The sequence below is a fragment of the Callionymus lyra genome, chromosome 6, assembly GCF_982586985.1.
Source record: "Callionymus lyra chromosome 6, fCalLyr1.hap1.1, whole genome shotgun sequence".
NCBI lineage: Eukaryota > Metazoa > Chordata > Actinopteri > Syngnathiformes > Callionymidae > Callionymus > Callionymus lyra.
The window spans coordinates 22,145,812-22,162,690 of record NC_141823.1 but is presented as its reverse complement, the minus strand read 5'-3'; the positions used below and the strand labels follow the sequence as shown (position 1 = coordinate 22,162,690).

Below are 16,879 nucleotides of genomic sequence, written 5' to 3'. Positions count from 1 at the left end.
ATTTAAACTTCAGGAAACACTGGGTTGTATGGGTTTGGCGTTGGTTTTACCCCTCAAGACCATTCAAAACCAAATAAATAGATATACAAAAGGAAAATAAGACGTCAATAGGTATGAACTAATCACATTAGTATGTAAAATATGTGATCTTTGAATGAAACTGTTAAAAGGTCATCATCTCCATAAATATGTAAGTAAGGGAGAGAAATGTTCAAATAGAATAACTAACTAAGAACATTCAATCGTTTGTGACATACTTCCAAATGAAAAAAATGCAAAGGCAAACAACTTTCTTGGGAATTAAATGTACAAAATCACTTTTTATTCAATGTATTTCTTGTTTTAAGCCAAGCTATACATAGTTCCTTTTTTTGGAAACAAAACATTTAGAAATGTGAAAATCACAACATGTTTGTTCACATGATAGACATAAAATTGTTTTTAATGCACACCAAAATATGTTCTGATAAAACATTGATACAAATGAATGACAATGAACAAGGCGGTGTTTTGTAACTTGAAGTTTATAAACCTTCAAAATATTAATCTTTTTTAAGTTCCCCAACATCATCATAACAATATATATCTTATACAGATGTTCTGGATGGTACTTAATGGATTCTCTGTTTTAGTTAAAAATAAATAAAAAATCTGTCCGAGTAATTTACTGTCCTTCTTTTACCAAGTACTCCGGCAGAGTCTGAAAGGTATTTACAGGTACCGTCACTGGTACTGTCAAGGTGATGCTGCTGGGTTTGCTGCCGGGCGACGCCTCCGATGATGAAGCGGGGGGAAGAATATCCATGTGGATGATATTGAGATCAGCCATATTAGTGGCGGGAGAACTGGAGGGATGAATCTTTAAGTGCTTGCGAAGATATGCAGGGAAAAGGAAGGCCTTGCCACAGTGGGGACAGCTGTGAGGTTTGCTATCCGAGTGGATCTTCTGGTGTTTGCGCAGTCCGGACCTGTTTAGAAAACCTTTCCCGCAGCTGTCGCAGACGTGCGGCCTCAGTTTAGGATGTTGCTTCTCATGCTCCCGCAGGTCTGATGACTTGGTGAACTCTTCCTGGCAGGTCTGACACACATGCGCGCCCACGGGAATTATTTTGGCTGCAGCCGGAGACGTTGCGTCGATCGAGTGAAGATTTTCGTGCACTTGAACCTCTTCCCAGTTTCCAAATGTTGCGTCACAGTGAGAGCAGGAGAACTGAGGGAGGGTCGTGTGGCCTGTGAAGCCCGAGGATGACGCGGCGTCTGCTTCCTGCTGCGGCGGCTGCTGCTGATGCTCGGTCAGGTGGGTTTTCTCATGTTTACGTAGACTGGACGACACGACAAACGACTTTGAGCACTCGCCGCATTTAAAAGGACGCTCTCCAGAGTGTACGCGCCGGTGCTTGTTGAGGCTGGATCGCTCGGCGAACGACTTGTCACAGTCGGTGCAGGAGAACGGCCTCAGACCCGTGTGGACGAGCATGTGTCGCCGCAGGTCCCACGACGCCACGAAGGCCTTGTCGCAGCTCTGACACTTGTACGGCCGCTCCCCCGAGTGAACGCGCTTGTGCACGGCCAGGTCCGCCGGTTGTCGGAACCTCTTGGAACACTTGTCGCAGGGGTACGGCTTGTAACCCAGGTGGGCCCGTTGGTGTCGACGGAAACTCGACGGATCGGAAAACATCTTCCCGCACTGAGGGCAGAGGAAGGGTTTCTCTCCCGAGTGCGTTCGGAGATGGGACTGGTAGGAGGACAGTTGGGTGAAGCCTTTGCCACATTGCTCGCACTGGTACGGTTTATTTTTGGAGTGAATGCGTTGATGGCAGGCCAGAGAGGAGGAGCGCGAGAACGCTTTGCCACAGTCCGAGCACAGGAAAGGTTTTTCCCCGGTGTGGGAGCGCTCGTGGTTTTTCAGGTCCTTCAGTTCCGTGTATGTTTTCCCACACTCGTTGCAAGCGTAGGGACGATAACCCTGGTGGTTCCTTCGGTGTTTACGGAACACAGAAGGGTCCGCGAAACTCTTGCCGCACTCGGCGCAGTAGTACGGCTTCTCTCCGGTGTGGAAGCGCAGGTGCACCTTCAGCTTGGACAGAGTGGGATAGCTCTTGCTGCACTGACGGCAGGAGTAGGGGCGCTCCCCGCTGTGCTGAGTCATGTGGATCCGTAGACAAATGGCCTGCATGAAGGCCTTGCCGCAATCCGTGCACACGAAAGGTTTCTCTCCCGTGTGAGAGCGACTGTGGTTCCGTAGCTCGGTCGGCGTCTTGTACGCCTTGTGACAGTCGGCGCATTGAAACGGCCGCTGGGACGAGTGAGAGCGCTCGTGCTTCAGAAGCTGGGCCTTGTTGGCGAAGGTTTTGGCGCACTGGGTGCAGGACTGCGGCTGCGAGCGGTCGTTCATGTGAGCCGACAGCTTGTGGCTGCGAAGGATGGAGAGACTCCTGTAGGCTTTGGAGCAGGAGGAACACTTGAAGGAACGCTGGGATTTCGGAGGTCGTCCTCTTCCTCGCTTCTTCACGGGATGACTCTTCGCCGCTTCTTTCTCGTCGCAGCTCTCCTGGTCTTGAGCGAGAGGCGTGTACTGCTCTTCGAGCGACGGGCTGCCGGGCTGAGGGGAGGCCATGTTTATACCTGTCAATGATACGGTGGAACACATTATTTTGAATGCATCAGCAAAGACTTTCTCAAAAAATGCAAAAACATGATTTATGTTTTCTTGAAGCACAGGATATTGAAATTATCAATTGACAAATCTATCTCATTCTTCTGATGAGTAGAGGATATATGGATATAAATAAAATAAGGACAACTAAATCTGGATGTCTTATATTATTGTAAAAAATGTCACCCAAGCACAATATTTTTACGTGGTTGTGTTAAAGGATACGTGTATTAATCTTAAACTGCATTAAGAATTCAATTATAACAAGGCAGTATGTTTAAAAAAATAAAGCACTTGCGCACTAAATGACAAAATGGCTGGCATTAGGACCTCAGGGACAATAAGCTAACCGCTGCACACACACGGGAAGTCCACGGATCTACAGTTGTCAGAGAAGACCCGGTCCAGTCTGACAGTCGAGAGCTGCCCACGAACGCGTCACTAAGCTTTACATGTCTCGTGTCACGCTGTTGACCCCACAGTGTCTCTAGACTCCCCGCTGCTAGCTAGTCTTGCTGTTTTATGCCCAACAATCACAAAATGGCTGGCTTTAGGACCGACGGCTACGAAACCCGATTGAAGGAGCCTCATCAGCTGTGCAGTCTGCTCAATGCATACACGCATGATACACGTAAATCTTCATATTAGATGTAAAGGTATTCTTACCTTAAACGACACAAGGTAATATCAAAACAATGCCTTGCAGTGGGGATATTTGCTGCACTGCATTTGCAGAACAACAGGCTGATCAGTGGTGTCTGCGTGAGGGTTGTCGGCGCTAGGACCATGATGACGACGGCTGTCCCTGAGCCAACTTAGCAACGTAACAAAGGATTCTTTAATGTTTCCACTGTAGGAATGTATTTTTATATATTAATTAGATCAGTTATGACCTTTGTTTATTATGTATCTTCATTTAGACAGGGCAGACTAGTGGTGTATAAAGGTCAAATATATTAAATTGATTTAACTTGAAGCGAAATAATACAAAATAAATGATGTAAATAATAAAACTTGAATATAAGTAAAAATTATTTCAAATGCATACTGATGGGCATCATAATATATTTTCTAACGTTTTCTTTTTTTAAAAAACCCGTCCCGCCTTCATGGTGTTGGGGGGGAAGGATTTCACTGTTGCACATTTCCTGTTCCCTAGCAACAACGGCAATGTGGAACCAGGAATAGAAAAGACAATCGAGAAAAGGGGCCGACCTTTGGATAAAATACATCCTCAGAACTTGTGGATGGATGCGCGTTACTTTGGCTTCATGTGAGCGTTTCGAATCAAAAACATATCAGGTATGTATTTCTATAGATTTCCGGGCGGTGCGAGTTCACATTTTCGCGACTTCTTTATTTTGGTGCAATGTTTGTTTTGCTAGCCGCAGCGATGCTAACTGCTAACGATAGCCCATTGCTGCTTTTTTGGATTGTATTATAGTTTCCCGGGTAATTTGTGCTTTATAATTTGGTTCATAAGGCGTACATTTAAGTTGTGTTGTTAAATCCCGTGATAAACAGCTGTTATTTTGTCAAATACGTTCAAAAGAAACCAATATCCCGGTTTATTTACATAGCTAGCAGGTTAACCGTCTTTTGTACGGTTGTGCTAAACATATTTGTTCGTATCGCTTTGGAAACAACGTCCTCTTTACTACATCTAAAAAGTACAGTTATTATGTACTTTAAAAATACATTTTGTATCATTATTTACCTAGGTGAACAGTCACAACTGGATGTTAGAGAATGTAAACGAGTTAGTTAACAATGTCCGTTTAACGCCAATCTTGGTGCACGTGTGATCTCGAACGTATCTGAAGTACGATCGGAACTTTCTCAGAAATGATATAAGGTCACGAAACCAAAGCTACTGGTTCCTTATTTTTTCACGCGCAACTGACATAATAGTGTGTTATGTACATGGAATGCAATCGGGACACAAACACATTTCATTTGTGATTTCAGTGAGCTTTTGAATCCATGACCCAGTTAAGGCAATAAGCAGGTAATAGTCAATGAACCAAGGAGTGCCGCATTAACCCTTTACATTAGCTTGTAAGAGTACGTTGTGACATCACGTATTGTCGATTAAAATAAGGCAACAGGATGAAAGTAGGTTTGCATACCGAATTTTTACGCATCTTTGGATAGATAGTACAATATATGAGAACATCTATGAATGAAACTACAGTTGGTCAGAACTCAGTCTTTTAGACTAACATATATGATAAAAACTTTTTTTTTTTTTTATCAGAGTTGCCTTTTAATTATAAATATATTTGTGTAGGTGTGTCGGTTCTTGTACAAATGTGTGTTCTGCTGTGGGTGTTTAGATGTGTGTTTGATTTTGTTGTATGCCTATGTTGTGTGTGTGTGTGAGGAGGGGGGTTGCGTTTGTTGAGCTGTGTTTGTGTAGGTTTGGGTGTTTATTTAGGGTAAGATGGTTGTTACATTGTGTGTGTCTAACCGTTAGTCAGTATTATAGGGTGTGGATGCTTCTTTATAGAAGGACATATTTTAGTCAAAAAAGTGAAGCTCTGTTGTGTATTTCTCCTGATTAAACTTGTTTGGACTGATGCAAGATTTAAAACTCTTCCATAAACCCCTTGGTTGTCTTTCTTCAATCTTTTTTTTAGTAATCTAAAAGTAGAAATGTCAATTAAACTTAAATCATAAATGTTTTGTTGAATTTGCTGCCACTCACACTAATGTCTTTTTTGCCTTCTCCAGGTCTGTTTTACTACCCAGTTTGAGGAACTTGACTACCCCCTTTTCTGGGAGACGGCTTCGTAAATCCCCTTCATAAATTAGTATTTTTCTGGAAAGGAGGAGCAAAAACATCTAATGCTGTTCCATTCTCCGTATAGAAGTTCTTATCATCACTCACTTTGTGGTCATGGCTTCACCAGACCCTGACATGTCGTCAGGTTATCCATGCAAACAGTGCAACACAATATGCCCAGATATGTCAAGTCTGCTTGATCACATCGAAGCCCACGATCAAGAACATGATCGCAAATACAAATGCGACGAATGCGGGCGCTGTTACAGACATGCTGGTAGCCTTGCGAACCATAAAAAGACTCATGATGTAGGCTCCTTTGAATGTGATATCTGTGGGAAAGAAAACTCCAATGCTTCAGCTTTAAAAAGTCATATGCGAACCCATACATCTCAGAAGAAGCACTCGTGCTCAGAGTGTGGAAAATCTTTTCGATTAGCATCCCAACTTGGAACACATGAAAAAATACATCAAACAAAGCAAGTTAAGTCCTCTAAGAATATAAGCCCGGAGTCCCCCTCAACTGATGATGATGCTGAAGATGAGAATGAGGAGTATGAGATGAGGAGTACAAGTGATGCAACTACAGCTGCTGTCAAGACTCCACATTCAGAAACTTCAGATGATAATGGCGACCGCCCCTACAAGTGTGACATGTGTGACAAATCATATATTCACCTTCGAAGCTTGGCAAATCATAAAAAGACCCACCAGGTTGGGAAGTTCGAGTGTGATATATGTTTTAAAATGTTAAATAACATGGCTGCACTCTATAGCCACCAGAGAATTCATAAGACTAGGGGTAGAGGTGACCGTCGCTCTACAAATGGGTCCTTCACAGGTCCAACCTCTGAGAAGTTGTCACCACCAAGCCCAGAGACATCAGTTCATTTCTGCCATCTATGCCAAATAGTTTTGACCAATGACGAGGACTTCCACGAACACCTTCAAATGCATAATTCCTCTGAACCGCCTGAGATGGAGGAGTCTCTGCCAGATCACAATTCATCTATGGCGTCATACAGCCACAGTGTTTCCTCTCCAGAGTCCGGTTTTCACGCTTCATATATGAATAACTCAAAGTCATCGGAAGATCTTCAAGAGTTGGATTTGCCCCAAGGAGATACCGAAATGAATGGTCACGTCAAATCTGAATATGGCAACGATCAAAGCCCGTCTTCTCCCGATAGTCAGGCAGACGCTAGTTCAGTAGATTCAAACATTCCTAATCCTGCACAGAATCATGATGACGTAGATGAATTTGAAGGTACTTCAGCTGGAGATGATGTGAATCGCCCTTTTAAATGTCACATATGTGGAAAAAGCTACAGACACTCGGGAAGCCTTATCAACCACAAGAGGTCCCATCAAACAGGGGTTTTCCAGTGTTCCATCTGCAGGAAGAGCTATCCACACCTGGCAGCTCTTAAAGGTCATCTTCGTCTCCACAAAAGCCAGTCGCCTTATTTTGATGACAGAACGGATGAAGACTGGCTCTCCTCTGAGCCGCTTACACAGGACCACCAGCAGGAAAGCTTCTCTCCACAGGCGGACCTGAAAGAGCAAGAGGCTGATTTAAGTTCTAATGAAGGTGACAACAGTGATGGACTGTATGAGCAGCAGTATGACCAGGACTTCTCTGAGGAACCCAGTGAGCATCCACCTGATGATGACAACGAGCAGGTGCAGAGGCACATGTGTGCAGACTGTGGAGAGACGTTTGATGACATCGCTGGTATCAAGTCTCATCCTTGTCCAATAAGACAGCAGCGGGACGCCGACTGCAGTGAATTTGATGGAACAGTTGACTTCAGACAGACCAACGGTCACAGTGTTTACGAGAATCAAGAGTTCGACCACGAGAATCAAGAGTTCGACCATTCAGAGTTTGACCACGATGATGGCGATATGAATGAACAAAGTTACTTTGAACAGAAAGTCCATGATAAAATGAGAGAAGAGCTTATGAACAGAAGCGAGGAAGAAGACGATACCGATCTCTATCACTGCTCCCTTTGTGGAAACAATTACACAAGTTTGAGGGCACTCAAGACGCATCTCAGAGGTCACACACAGTCCCAGGACAGTGCTGGAGGCTCGGAGCCAGTTTCGATAAACCCCGAGGAGGAGGAAAAGGATGATGTGGCCGGGGAGATGATGATCTGCAGCACATGCGGAGAGAGCTTTGACAACAGTCAGGACTTGATGATTCACCAGAATGAACACAACAGTAAGCAGGTTCAGAACAACACAAGTGCAAAAGTTAACAAAAAGCCAAGAAGGAAAAAGAAGTCTCAAACCGTCATTTGTGGCAGCTGTGGGATCTTATGCAACAGCCTTCATCAGCTCAAGAACCATGGCTGCGGTCGCGCCGGGATAAACCAGTCAGTGGATATTAAAGAGGAAGTTGGTGTAGATAGTGTCATCCAAAATGAAGTCATCAGACACATGAACTACAACGCTGAGACCGGAGACCGTCAGTACAAGTGTGACCATTGTGGACGCTCGTACAGACATGCTGGCTCGCTGCTCAATCACAAGAAGTCTCATAAAACGGGGATATACAGATGTCTGGTCTGTCAACAAAGATTCTACAACCTGCTGGCCCTGAAGAACCACCAGAGGTCCCACTTTGATGTTAAAAGGTATTTTTTTTTAACTTAACATCCTAAAGACAATACAGAATCTAGCATGCAAAAATAAGGCAACTGACTTGTATTCCAAATTCATCAAACAATATATTCCATTTTATTGACATGTCATTCACACTTCTGTTAACAAATTTGGTGTCTTTTAAAAGACATTTTTACTTTTTATGGATCCCAGGAAACAAGGAACACAAACAAGAGGCACCAGTTCCTACAATGACTTAATTAGCAGTTAATTCATCCAACCACTACAGAAATGTTTCCATTAGTAAACGTGTAGTTGTTTTTTATATCTATTGCAACTGTTTAATGACACAGCGCTGGTACAATATGTTAATCTACCTAAAGATGAACACTTTCTATATTTATTTCTTGAGAAAAAGTGATTTGCAACTACAATGCTGATTTATTGCAATTTATGTTTACCTGCTGAATTTTTCCATTCCTCTCCTTCCTCAGGTATGCCTGCACCGAGTGTGGGAAAGCTTTCAAAATTCAAAAGCAGCTTCTGAATCACCAAAGACGGCACAAAGAAAACCAAGCCAAAATCCAGGAGCTCAACAGCCAGATCCAGACACTCATGCAGATGAACGAAGACGATCCAGAAGCAGGGACAGCGTCTGTCAGCGCGACTGTCCCCCAGACTCGTACTACAAGCCAACGCAGCATGTCTCAGGGTCGAAAGGTCAAAGCCAAAACTCTAGCCAGAATCAAGTCGGAGAATGCAGACGATGAGCGGCCTTTTGCCTGCGACCAGTGTGGCCGGACCTACAGACATGGGGGGAGTCTGGTCAATCACAAAAACTCTCACAAAACTGGCGAGTATTGCTGTTCGATTTGTAACAACAGCTATTCCAACCAGTTGGCACTGAAGAACCACTTACGCACACACCTCGCATATAAAAGGCATTCCTGCATCAAGTGTGGAAAATGCTTCAGGTTGAGAAAGCAGCTAGTGTCTCACATCTGTAAAGACCCCAGCACAGCTGGAGTCTCTCGAAGGAGCAGCCGGTCCCAAGGCCATAAGTGCAAACAGTGCAAGGGGACGTTTGTGTCCGTTGAGCAACTGTCCGCCCATGTGTGTGACGGGTCTTCATCCAGCACTGATGGCAACACTAATAAAGAGGAACGAATCTTCACATGCAATATCTGCAACCGCAGCTACCGCCATGCTGGCAGCCTGCTCAACCACAAGAACACCCACAAGACCGGACACTTCGGCTGCAACTACTGCTCCAAGAGCTTCACCAACCCCATGGCCTTACGCAACCACATACGCACGCACACGCAGAAGAAGAAGTATGCGTGTCTCACCTGTGGAAAAGCCTTCCGCCTCGCCAGCATCCTGCACAACCACCAGAAAATTCATGACCGCAATGCCTCCTACTTCAGCTGCTCCAAATGTGGCAAGAGCTTTCAGGGGGCATCTGGTCTGAAGAGGCATCGCTGCCACCGGGGCTCAGTTTCTCCCAGTGCTGCGGGAGCCCAACACTCTGAGAGTCCCGACAAGTGCTTCACGTGAGTGTAAACCTTCACCCAGACACCACGAGGTGTGAATGATGATATGTGTTGGTTTAGTACCTTCTGTTCAAACTATCTTATTAACAAAGTTCTGCTATATATGCCGTGTTTAATGCATGTATTCAATCTTGTCCCAGCAGAATAAAAGATGAATATTTTCATCAGCAGTGCTTCACAATAAGATTAGATTTCTCTTAAAATGTTTCTCAATGCTTGCTGTCAACAATTCCAGTTGCGTGTTATCGATTTCACAATGTTGCTTATTTTTGTATAGTTACCAGATTCAGAAATAAAAAGTGTTTCATGTCTAGAAAACTACTATTAGTACTTGCTAGCACAGAACAAATCATCAAAACCCACAATATGCATCATATACTCAAAATTAAGATTCAATTATTACCATCAAATATTAATAGTACCAAGTTAATTATGTTAATTACCATTTCCCAAAATAGCCAGCATTTATCATATGTTATGGGTTGTGAAGGACAGAAAATAGTGTCATATTTACTTTAGTCAAACGCTATTTTGAACAGAAACAATTTAAAAGGTCACTGGAAATGGTTTCTAAAAGAGGGCTGGATTTAATGAGGCATGCCCTGTCTAGATATTCCTCCCAACATGCTTGGTTAAAACATGAAAACCATACCCATGATAGTCAATTCAGAAATTGAAGTTATGAAGCATCACCAGCTGCACTGAAATCTGGTGTGAATGTGGAATCCTTGTAAATAAACAGCAGTTGTAATGTTAAAAAAGACGTTTAAAATCAATTTTTAGTTTTCAATTCTGTGGTTGACAGTTCTTTATAGCCACATATAATTCATTTTAATGTTAAATAGGATGATGTCCATCACACTTTTGGATCTTTTCCTTCAGGATACCCATTTTATTGTAACAAAAAATGATGCTGGGGTATTCCCACATGAGCGTTGTCATACAAGATTATGTTTTTGTTTTGAAAAACTCCCACTTTCTTTTCCACTCCATGGAAAACTGTTATCAGCCAGAAAGTCCACATGATTAACAAGAGACTCTGAGGGGGCCAGCAGGCGGGCTGCCCATGGTCCCGGCCCAAAACATGACTCAACCACTTCCTTTGCTGACGTTGCAGCCTTTTTTCGGAACATGGTGGCCAATTAGTCTTCAGGAATTTTTGTGAACTACTCGTACTTCTTTCCTTGGAAATTCATGCATTTCACGGGACATTTTCTTTTCTTCCTGTAAGTGGTTCCTAATAGCATGTTTCCTGTATTTTGTGCATCAGGGATTATTTTCACACAAACAGCAAAAATTTAATAGCATCACCGTCAAATAATTTTAATGAAGTTTATGATAAATACAGTCTCAACAAAACACTGAATCACTAGGAGCGCTGAGCAGGATTCTCTCCAACAAGATGGTTGTATATAGTTGTTTTTTTTCTCATTTTCTCTACTCACAGGTTTATCTTTTCAGTACACTTGACCAAAACAAACATCTTGACTTGTCAACAGGAGAAGTAAAACAGTAAAATAAGACATGACAATTCATACAACAGAAATTAAATGCCTCATGGACTGTTACCAAGACCGGACCCTACCACTGGTGGCCATTGATTTTAGATTCAATTTGGTCATTGGGTTGTTTGTTGCTAGTGTAAGGGGGGTTTTGCTCTTTAATGCACCACATTTTTGCAAAAGAAAATCAATTTAAATTTGTACTTTATTGTACTGGTTATTCAAAACCACACAATGAGTTCAAAGAGTGTGAGAATGATTAAAATAAAGTTTACAAACATGAGATAAGGGATGTTGTTTAGTTCAATAAAAACAGTTTCTCTGAATAATTTAAAAAAAAGCCACAGTCCAAGCAGGTTCATGTCTTCTCAAGTTCATTTGGCTGAACCTTGTCAATGTAGATCAGCTGTTCTTCCTTTTTTTTTTGTTGAAACCGCAGTAATCCCCCAAAATATGTAAACAATGTGATGACTAAAATCATCCACATATGTCCTGCTGTTTCCACTCAACATGGTGACGTGTGGTCAATCCCGGCTTACAGTGTGTCAGAGGATGAAATGATCCGTTACTGAGAAACTCACATTCACACATTACAGAGTCTTAAACTTATTTGAAGAGGTCAATTGTTTTGAAGGATGGAAACATCCATGACAGCTTTTATTTAGAAGTTTTGTCTAAGCCTAAGCCTTTCTTTCTCTTTAACTTATACATTTACAGATAACATGCAAAAAGTCGTAGATAAAATACCATTTTTGTGTTGCAATTAAACATCTAAATGACAAACTAAAAGCAACTATGAAATGCCAGTGGTGACTGAGGACCAAAGGATACAGCTTTTAAAACTGGACAGATTTTGGTTTCCATACAAATAAAAGGATTTACAACTTAGCCAGGAGTCATGTGGTCTGTACATTCTGCAACACCAGAGTCAAGTACTCAGACAATACTACAACTATATACAGTGCCTTGCGAAAGTATTCGGCCCCCTTGAACCTTTCAACATTTCGCCACATTTCAGGCTTCAAACATAAAGATATAAAATTTTAATTTTTTGTCATGAATCAACAAGTGGGACACAATCGTGAAGTGGAACGAAATTTATTGGATAATTTAAACTTTTTTAACAAATAAAAAACTGAAAAGTGGGGCGTGCAATATTATTCGGCCCCCTTGCGCTAATACTTTGTAGTGCCACCTTTTGCTGCAATTACAGCTGCAAGTCGCTTGGGGTATGTCTCTTATCAGTTTTGCACATCGAGAGACTGGAATTCTTGCCCATTCTTCCTTGCAAAACAGCTCGAGCTCAGTGAGGTTGGATGGAGAGCGTTTGTGAACAGCAGTCTTCAGCTCTTTCAGATTCAGATTCTCGATTGGATTCAGGTCTGGACTTTGACTTGGCCATTCTAACACCTGGATACGTCTATTTGTGAACCATTCCATTGTAGATTTGGCTTTATGTTTTGGATCATTGTCCTGTTGGAAGATAAATCTCCGTCCCAGTCTCAGGTCTTCTGCAGACTCCAACAGGTTTTCTTCCAGAATGGTCCTGTATTTGGCTCCATCCATCTTCCCATCAATTTTAGCCATCTTCCCTGTCCCTGCTGAAGAAAAGCAGGCCCAAACCATGATGCTGCCACCACCATGTTTGACAGTGGGGATGGTGTGTTCAGGGTGATGAGCTGTGTTGCTTTTACGCCAAACATATCGTTTTGCATTGTGGCCAAAAAGTTCGATTTTGGTTTCATCTGACCAGAGCACCTTCTTCCACATGTTTAGTGTGTCTCCCAGGTGGCTTGTGGCAAACTTTAAATGAGACTTTTTATGGATATCTTTGAGAAATGGCTTTCTTCTTGCCACTCTTCCATAAAGGCCAGATTTGTGCAGTGCACGACTGATTGTTGTCCTATGGACAGACTCTCCCACCTCAGCTGTAGTTATCTGCAGTTCATCCAGAGTGATCATGGGCCTCTTGGCTGCATCTCTGATCAGTCTTCTCCTTGTTTGAGATGAAAGTTTGGAGGGACGGCCGGGTCTTGGTAGATTTGCAGTGGTCTGATACTCCTTCCATTTCAATATAATTGCTTGCAAAGTGCTCCTTGAGATGTTTAAAGCTTGGGAAATCTTTTTGTATCCAAATCCGGCTTTAAACTTCTTCACAACAGTATCTCGGACCTGCCTGGTGTGTTCCTTTGTCTTCATGGTTCTCTCTGCGCTTTAAACAGAACCCTGAGACTATCAAAGAGCAGGTGCATTTATACGGAGACTTGATTACACACAGGTGACTTCTATTTATCATCATCAGTCATTTAGGACAACATTGGATCATTCAAAGATCCTCACTGAACTTCTGGAGTGAGTTTGCTGCACTGAAAGTAAAGGGGCCGAATAATATTGCACGCCCCACTTTTCAGTTTTTTATTTGTTAAAAAAGTTTAAATTATCCAATAAATTTCGTTCCACTTCACGATTGTGTCCCACTTGTTGTTGATTCATGACAAAAAATTAAAATTGTATATCTTTATGTTTGAAGCCTGAAATGTGGCGAAATGTTGAAAGGTTCAAGGGGGCCGAATACTTTCGCAAGGCACTGTAGTTGTCTCTACAGTATCACAAATGTAATTTTGGAATTTCTTGTGAGGTAAACACCGTCTGAATTTGTTTCTGCCGCAGGTGTGATCTCTGTGGTCGTTCCTACCGCCACGCCGGCTCCCTCCTCAATCATAAGAAGACGCACTCGGAGAACCTGCACCACTGCGCCCTCTGTCTGCAGACCTTCCCCGACGCCGTCAGTCTTCAGATCCACTCTCAGATGCGGCGCCACTGCTGCCCGGAGTGTGGCAAGACCTTCTGCCTGCTGTCGCACCTGCAGAGCCACATGGAGGTCCACTCCAAAGACCGCTCGCTCACCTGCAGCATCTGCGACAGAAGTTTCTCCACGGCCAGCAGCTACCAGCAGCACCTGGAGACCCACCAGCAGAGCGCCGACGACAACAGCATCTGGTCCTCGGGGGCGGTGGACGAGGTGTCCAAGCAGGACCAGTCGCTGGACGGACAACAGGACGGAGACTCCACGGGCGCCGAGGAGAAGAGCCACGTCTGCGAGCACTGCGGCCGCACGTACCGCCACGCCGGCTCCCTCCTCAACCACAAGAACAGCCACAAGACCGGCTCCTTCTTCTGCTCCGTGTGCCAGAAGGAGTTCACCAACCTGATGGCCCTGAAGAACCACCGACGCATACACATGGAGCCCAAGAGATACCAGTGCCTGGACTGCGGGAAAGCCTTCCGAGTGTCCACCCAGCTCATCTGCCACCGGAGGATACACACGAAAGAGAAGCCCTTCGCCTGCCCGCACTGCGACAAAACCTTCTCCAGCAAGTCCAACCTGAGGCACCATCAGAAGCTGCACCAGAACAACCAGAACTACGACTCCTCCTTCAACATGGACGCTAACGCCTACATGGACCTGGACATGGGCTCTTTCCTATGAGACGATGCATTTAGAAAAAAAAAAAACTACTCCTTTTGTACGTCAGAGCGCTGGTGTGAACCTTCTGGTTAACATACCGGCTCCTGGACTATACCGTGAACTGTCAACCGAACCCAACACTCCTCTTAAACCCAGGTCCGTGAAAAGGTTTTATGAATCAGGACTTTCTCTGTACCCATGTCCAGTGCCTCTGTAGGTGGTTCAGTCAACAGAAATGTATGGACTATATTATCAGAACTGATTTATTAGCTGCCCGTGATGTCACATCACACACCTTCTGTTATTAACGTCTTCAAATACCTCTGGGTGGGTTCAAAGGTCATGCGAACTCGCAACCAAGAAAATGGACACTTGCTTATAGTATTCTCCTCTAAGATAATCTATTTCAAAGTTTATGTGTACATGAATCCAAACATTACAAAGTATCTGCTTTAAGGGCCCGGACGGCAGCGCTCAGGGTGAAACCTTCAGAAGGTGTGAACTTGATTTACACTCGCCATTTTAATACTTTGATGTTCAGTTCACTTCAGTCGCCGGTGGCTGCCATCCCTGAACTAGACAAGCTAGTGCCTGATCCGTCATTGTAGCAGGAAGCCAGGTCCTCAGACAACATTCTGGGATGACCCGTGAGGTCGAACACTGACTCCTCAAAGCACAAGAATTCACCTGAACAGTTGAAGCGTCGCTCGCTGTCTTGTTGCTCAGCATTAGGACTTCATTGTGGATTTAATGCAGCGTTTGTCTCCGCTCATAGTTGGAGCTGCGTTCACATGACACGGTTACGAGTCATTTAGTGGCTGACGGGGATTTATTTTATGAGTTACTAATATCGTTAAAAAATTCGACTACTGTAACAGTATTTTTAAGACGTTTAACCTGAAGTTCACGTTGTTATTATTACCTTCATGAAATGCCTGTTTAATATTTTAGTTTGTCATGACTAACTAAAGAGTTCTAACAGTGTTCTTAACCCAAGAGTTTAATATCTTGTTGTTTTTCCTGATTACTTGCTTTACTTACAGACACTTTTCAAAACACCAAGTTGGTCCGACCAGTCTCTCATCGTTGACGGTTGAGCAAAAAATAAACAACACAAAAAACACACAATGATGAAAGACAAACATTTACACAGAAGACAAACACAATAAACACAAACAAGATCAGATGAGCAACCGCCATAATGCAAAGACTAAAATAAACATTTAAGAATTATACATATATGTATGTATATATAAGGATCTATTTAAACTCTATGTAAATATTTTTTCAAAAACTTAGAAAACATCAGTAGTAACACACATTTCCCTCAGGGAATTAAAGCATTAGTTTTATTCTTAAATAAAAACACTATTTGTAGTTACATTTACATTAAGAGCTGACATAACAATTGTATCATTAATGATCTGAAGAAAAACCCAACAATGACATTTTTTGTTATTTCTAGCCTAAAACTAAACTTACAGCAGTACATGCACTCCATCTTACTTTAAGAAAAAAACATTGTTTTAAAATGCTATCCCTTTAAACCTTGCCAAATAGTTTAGTATTTTAATTGTAATGAAATAGATGCCAAACTAGTTTGCATTCTCACAGTCAACCCTCCATATCCAGCCTGGTCATGTGATCGCAGACTCTTTGAAATACCTCATGAGCACTCGATGCTTCTCTCTCGCCTCGTGGAGTGCAGTCGTGTGTGTCGCTCTGGAACCGTTGGCGAGGGCATGACAAAGATATTCCAAAAGCCTTTTTGTTCACGCTGGAGGTTTTGACTTGCACATGTGTAGTTGAGACCCTCGTCCACGGAGCAGATCTCCCTCCCATAGGTTTCTAATATTTAAAGCAATATGTCGTGAGTCACGCTCGGCTGCAGCAGATCCACCGTCACGTCGAACACACTTCTGTCAGCGACCAGAGATTCACCGTAATAACACAGTAGCACGCAGCTCACACTGCTCGGTATAATAATAATAATACATTTGATTTCACACTTCCTGCGGCACTTAAAAATCGATCACACTTGTTCTTATCACGTTGTAAATATGTTCTACTTTGTGTATATTCAAGATTTGCTAGTTAGTCTTTGTGTATTTAAAAATAACACGCAGCAATTTTATCGCGTTTCCACAGCTATTTAACTCATATTAAGACTATTTATTATTATAAGACTATTTTGTCACTCTGGAGTAGGTTTTTAATTCTTGGCTTTTGTTTAGAACCTCAGTATGTTACTTAAAGGGATTAAAAGGTTTGCAAACATGTGTGTCGGTTTCTTTGGCGTGT

General features: G+C 42.9%; 2 protein-coding genes across 4 annotated transcripts; one reads left to right on the top strand and one right to left on the bottom strand.

Annotated features, from left to right (window-relative positions):
• Window positions 1-342: 342 nt before the first annotated feature.
• Window positions 343-3,436, bottom strand: znf668 (zinc finger protein 668). 2 transcript variants are annotated; one of them, XM_087794279.1, is made up of 2 exons: window positions 3,323-3,436; window positions 343-2,625 (listed from the first exon to the last, which is right to left on the bottom strand). In XM_087794279.1, exon 2 carries the CDS (start codon window positions 2,615-2,617, stop codon window positions 665-667), a length of 1,953 nt encoding a protein of 650 aa, XP_087650405.1. In that variant the 5' UTR covers window positions 2,618-2,625; window positions 3,323-3,436; the 3' UTR covers window positions 343-664. The 2 variants fall into 2 exon arrangements, with proteins under 2 accessions (XP_087650405.1, XP_087650404.1); XM_087794278.1 differs by lacking the exon at window positions 3,323-3,436 and having other exon boundaries at window positions 343-2,860.
• znf646 (zinc finger protein 646) lies at window positions 3,379-16,846 on the top strand. Of its 2 annotated transcripts, XM_087794277.1 has the most exons (5): window positions 3,379-3,479; window positions 3,816-3,958; window positions 5,390-8,086; window positions 8,549-9,607; window positions 13,780-16,846. In XM_087794277.1, exons 3-5 carry the CDS (start codon window positions 5,556-5,558, stop codon window positions 14,597-14,599), a joined length of 4,410 nt encoding a protein of 1,469 aa, XP_087650403.1. In that variant the 5' UTR covers window positions 3,379-3,479; window positions 3,816-3,958; window positions 5,390-5,555; the 3' UTR covers window positions 14,600-16,846. The 2 variants fall into 2 exon arrangements, with proteins under 2 accessions (XP_087650403.1, XP_087650402.1); XM_087794276.1 differs by lacking the exon at window positions 3,379-3,479 and having other exon boundaries at window positions 3,775-3,958.
• The last annotated feature ends 33 nt before the right edge of the window (window positions 16,847-16,879 follow it).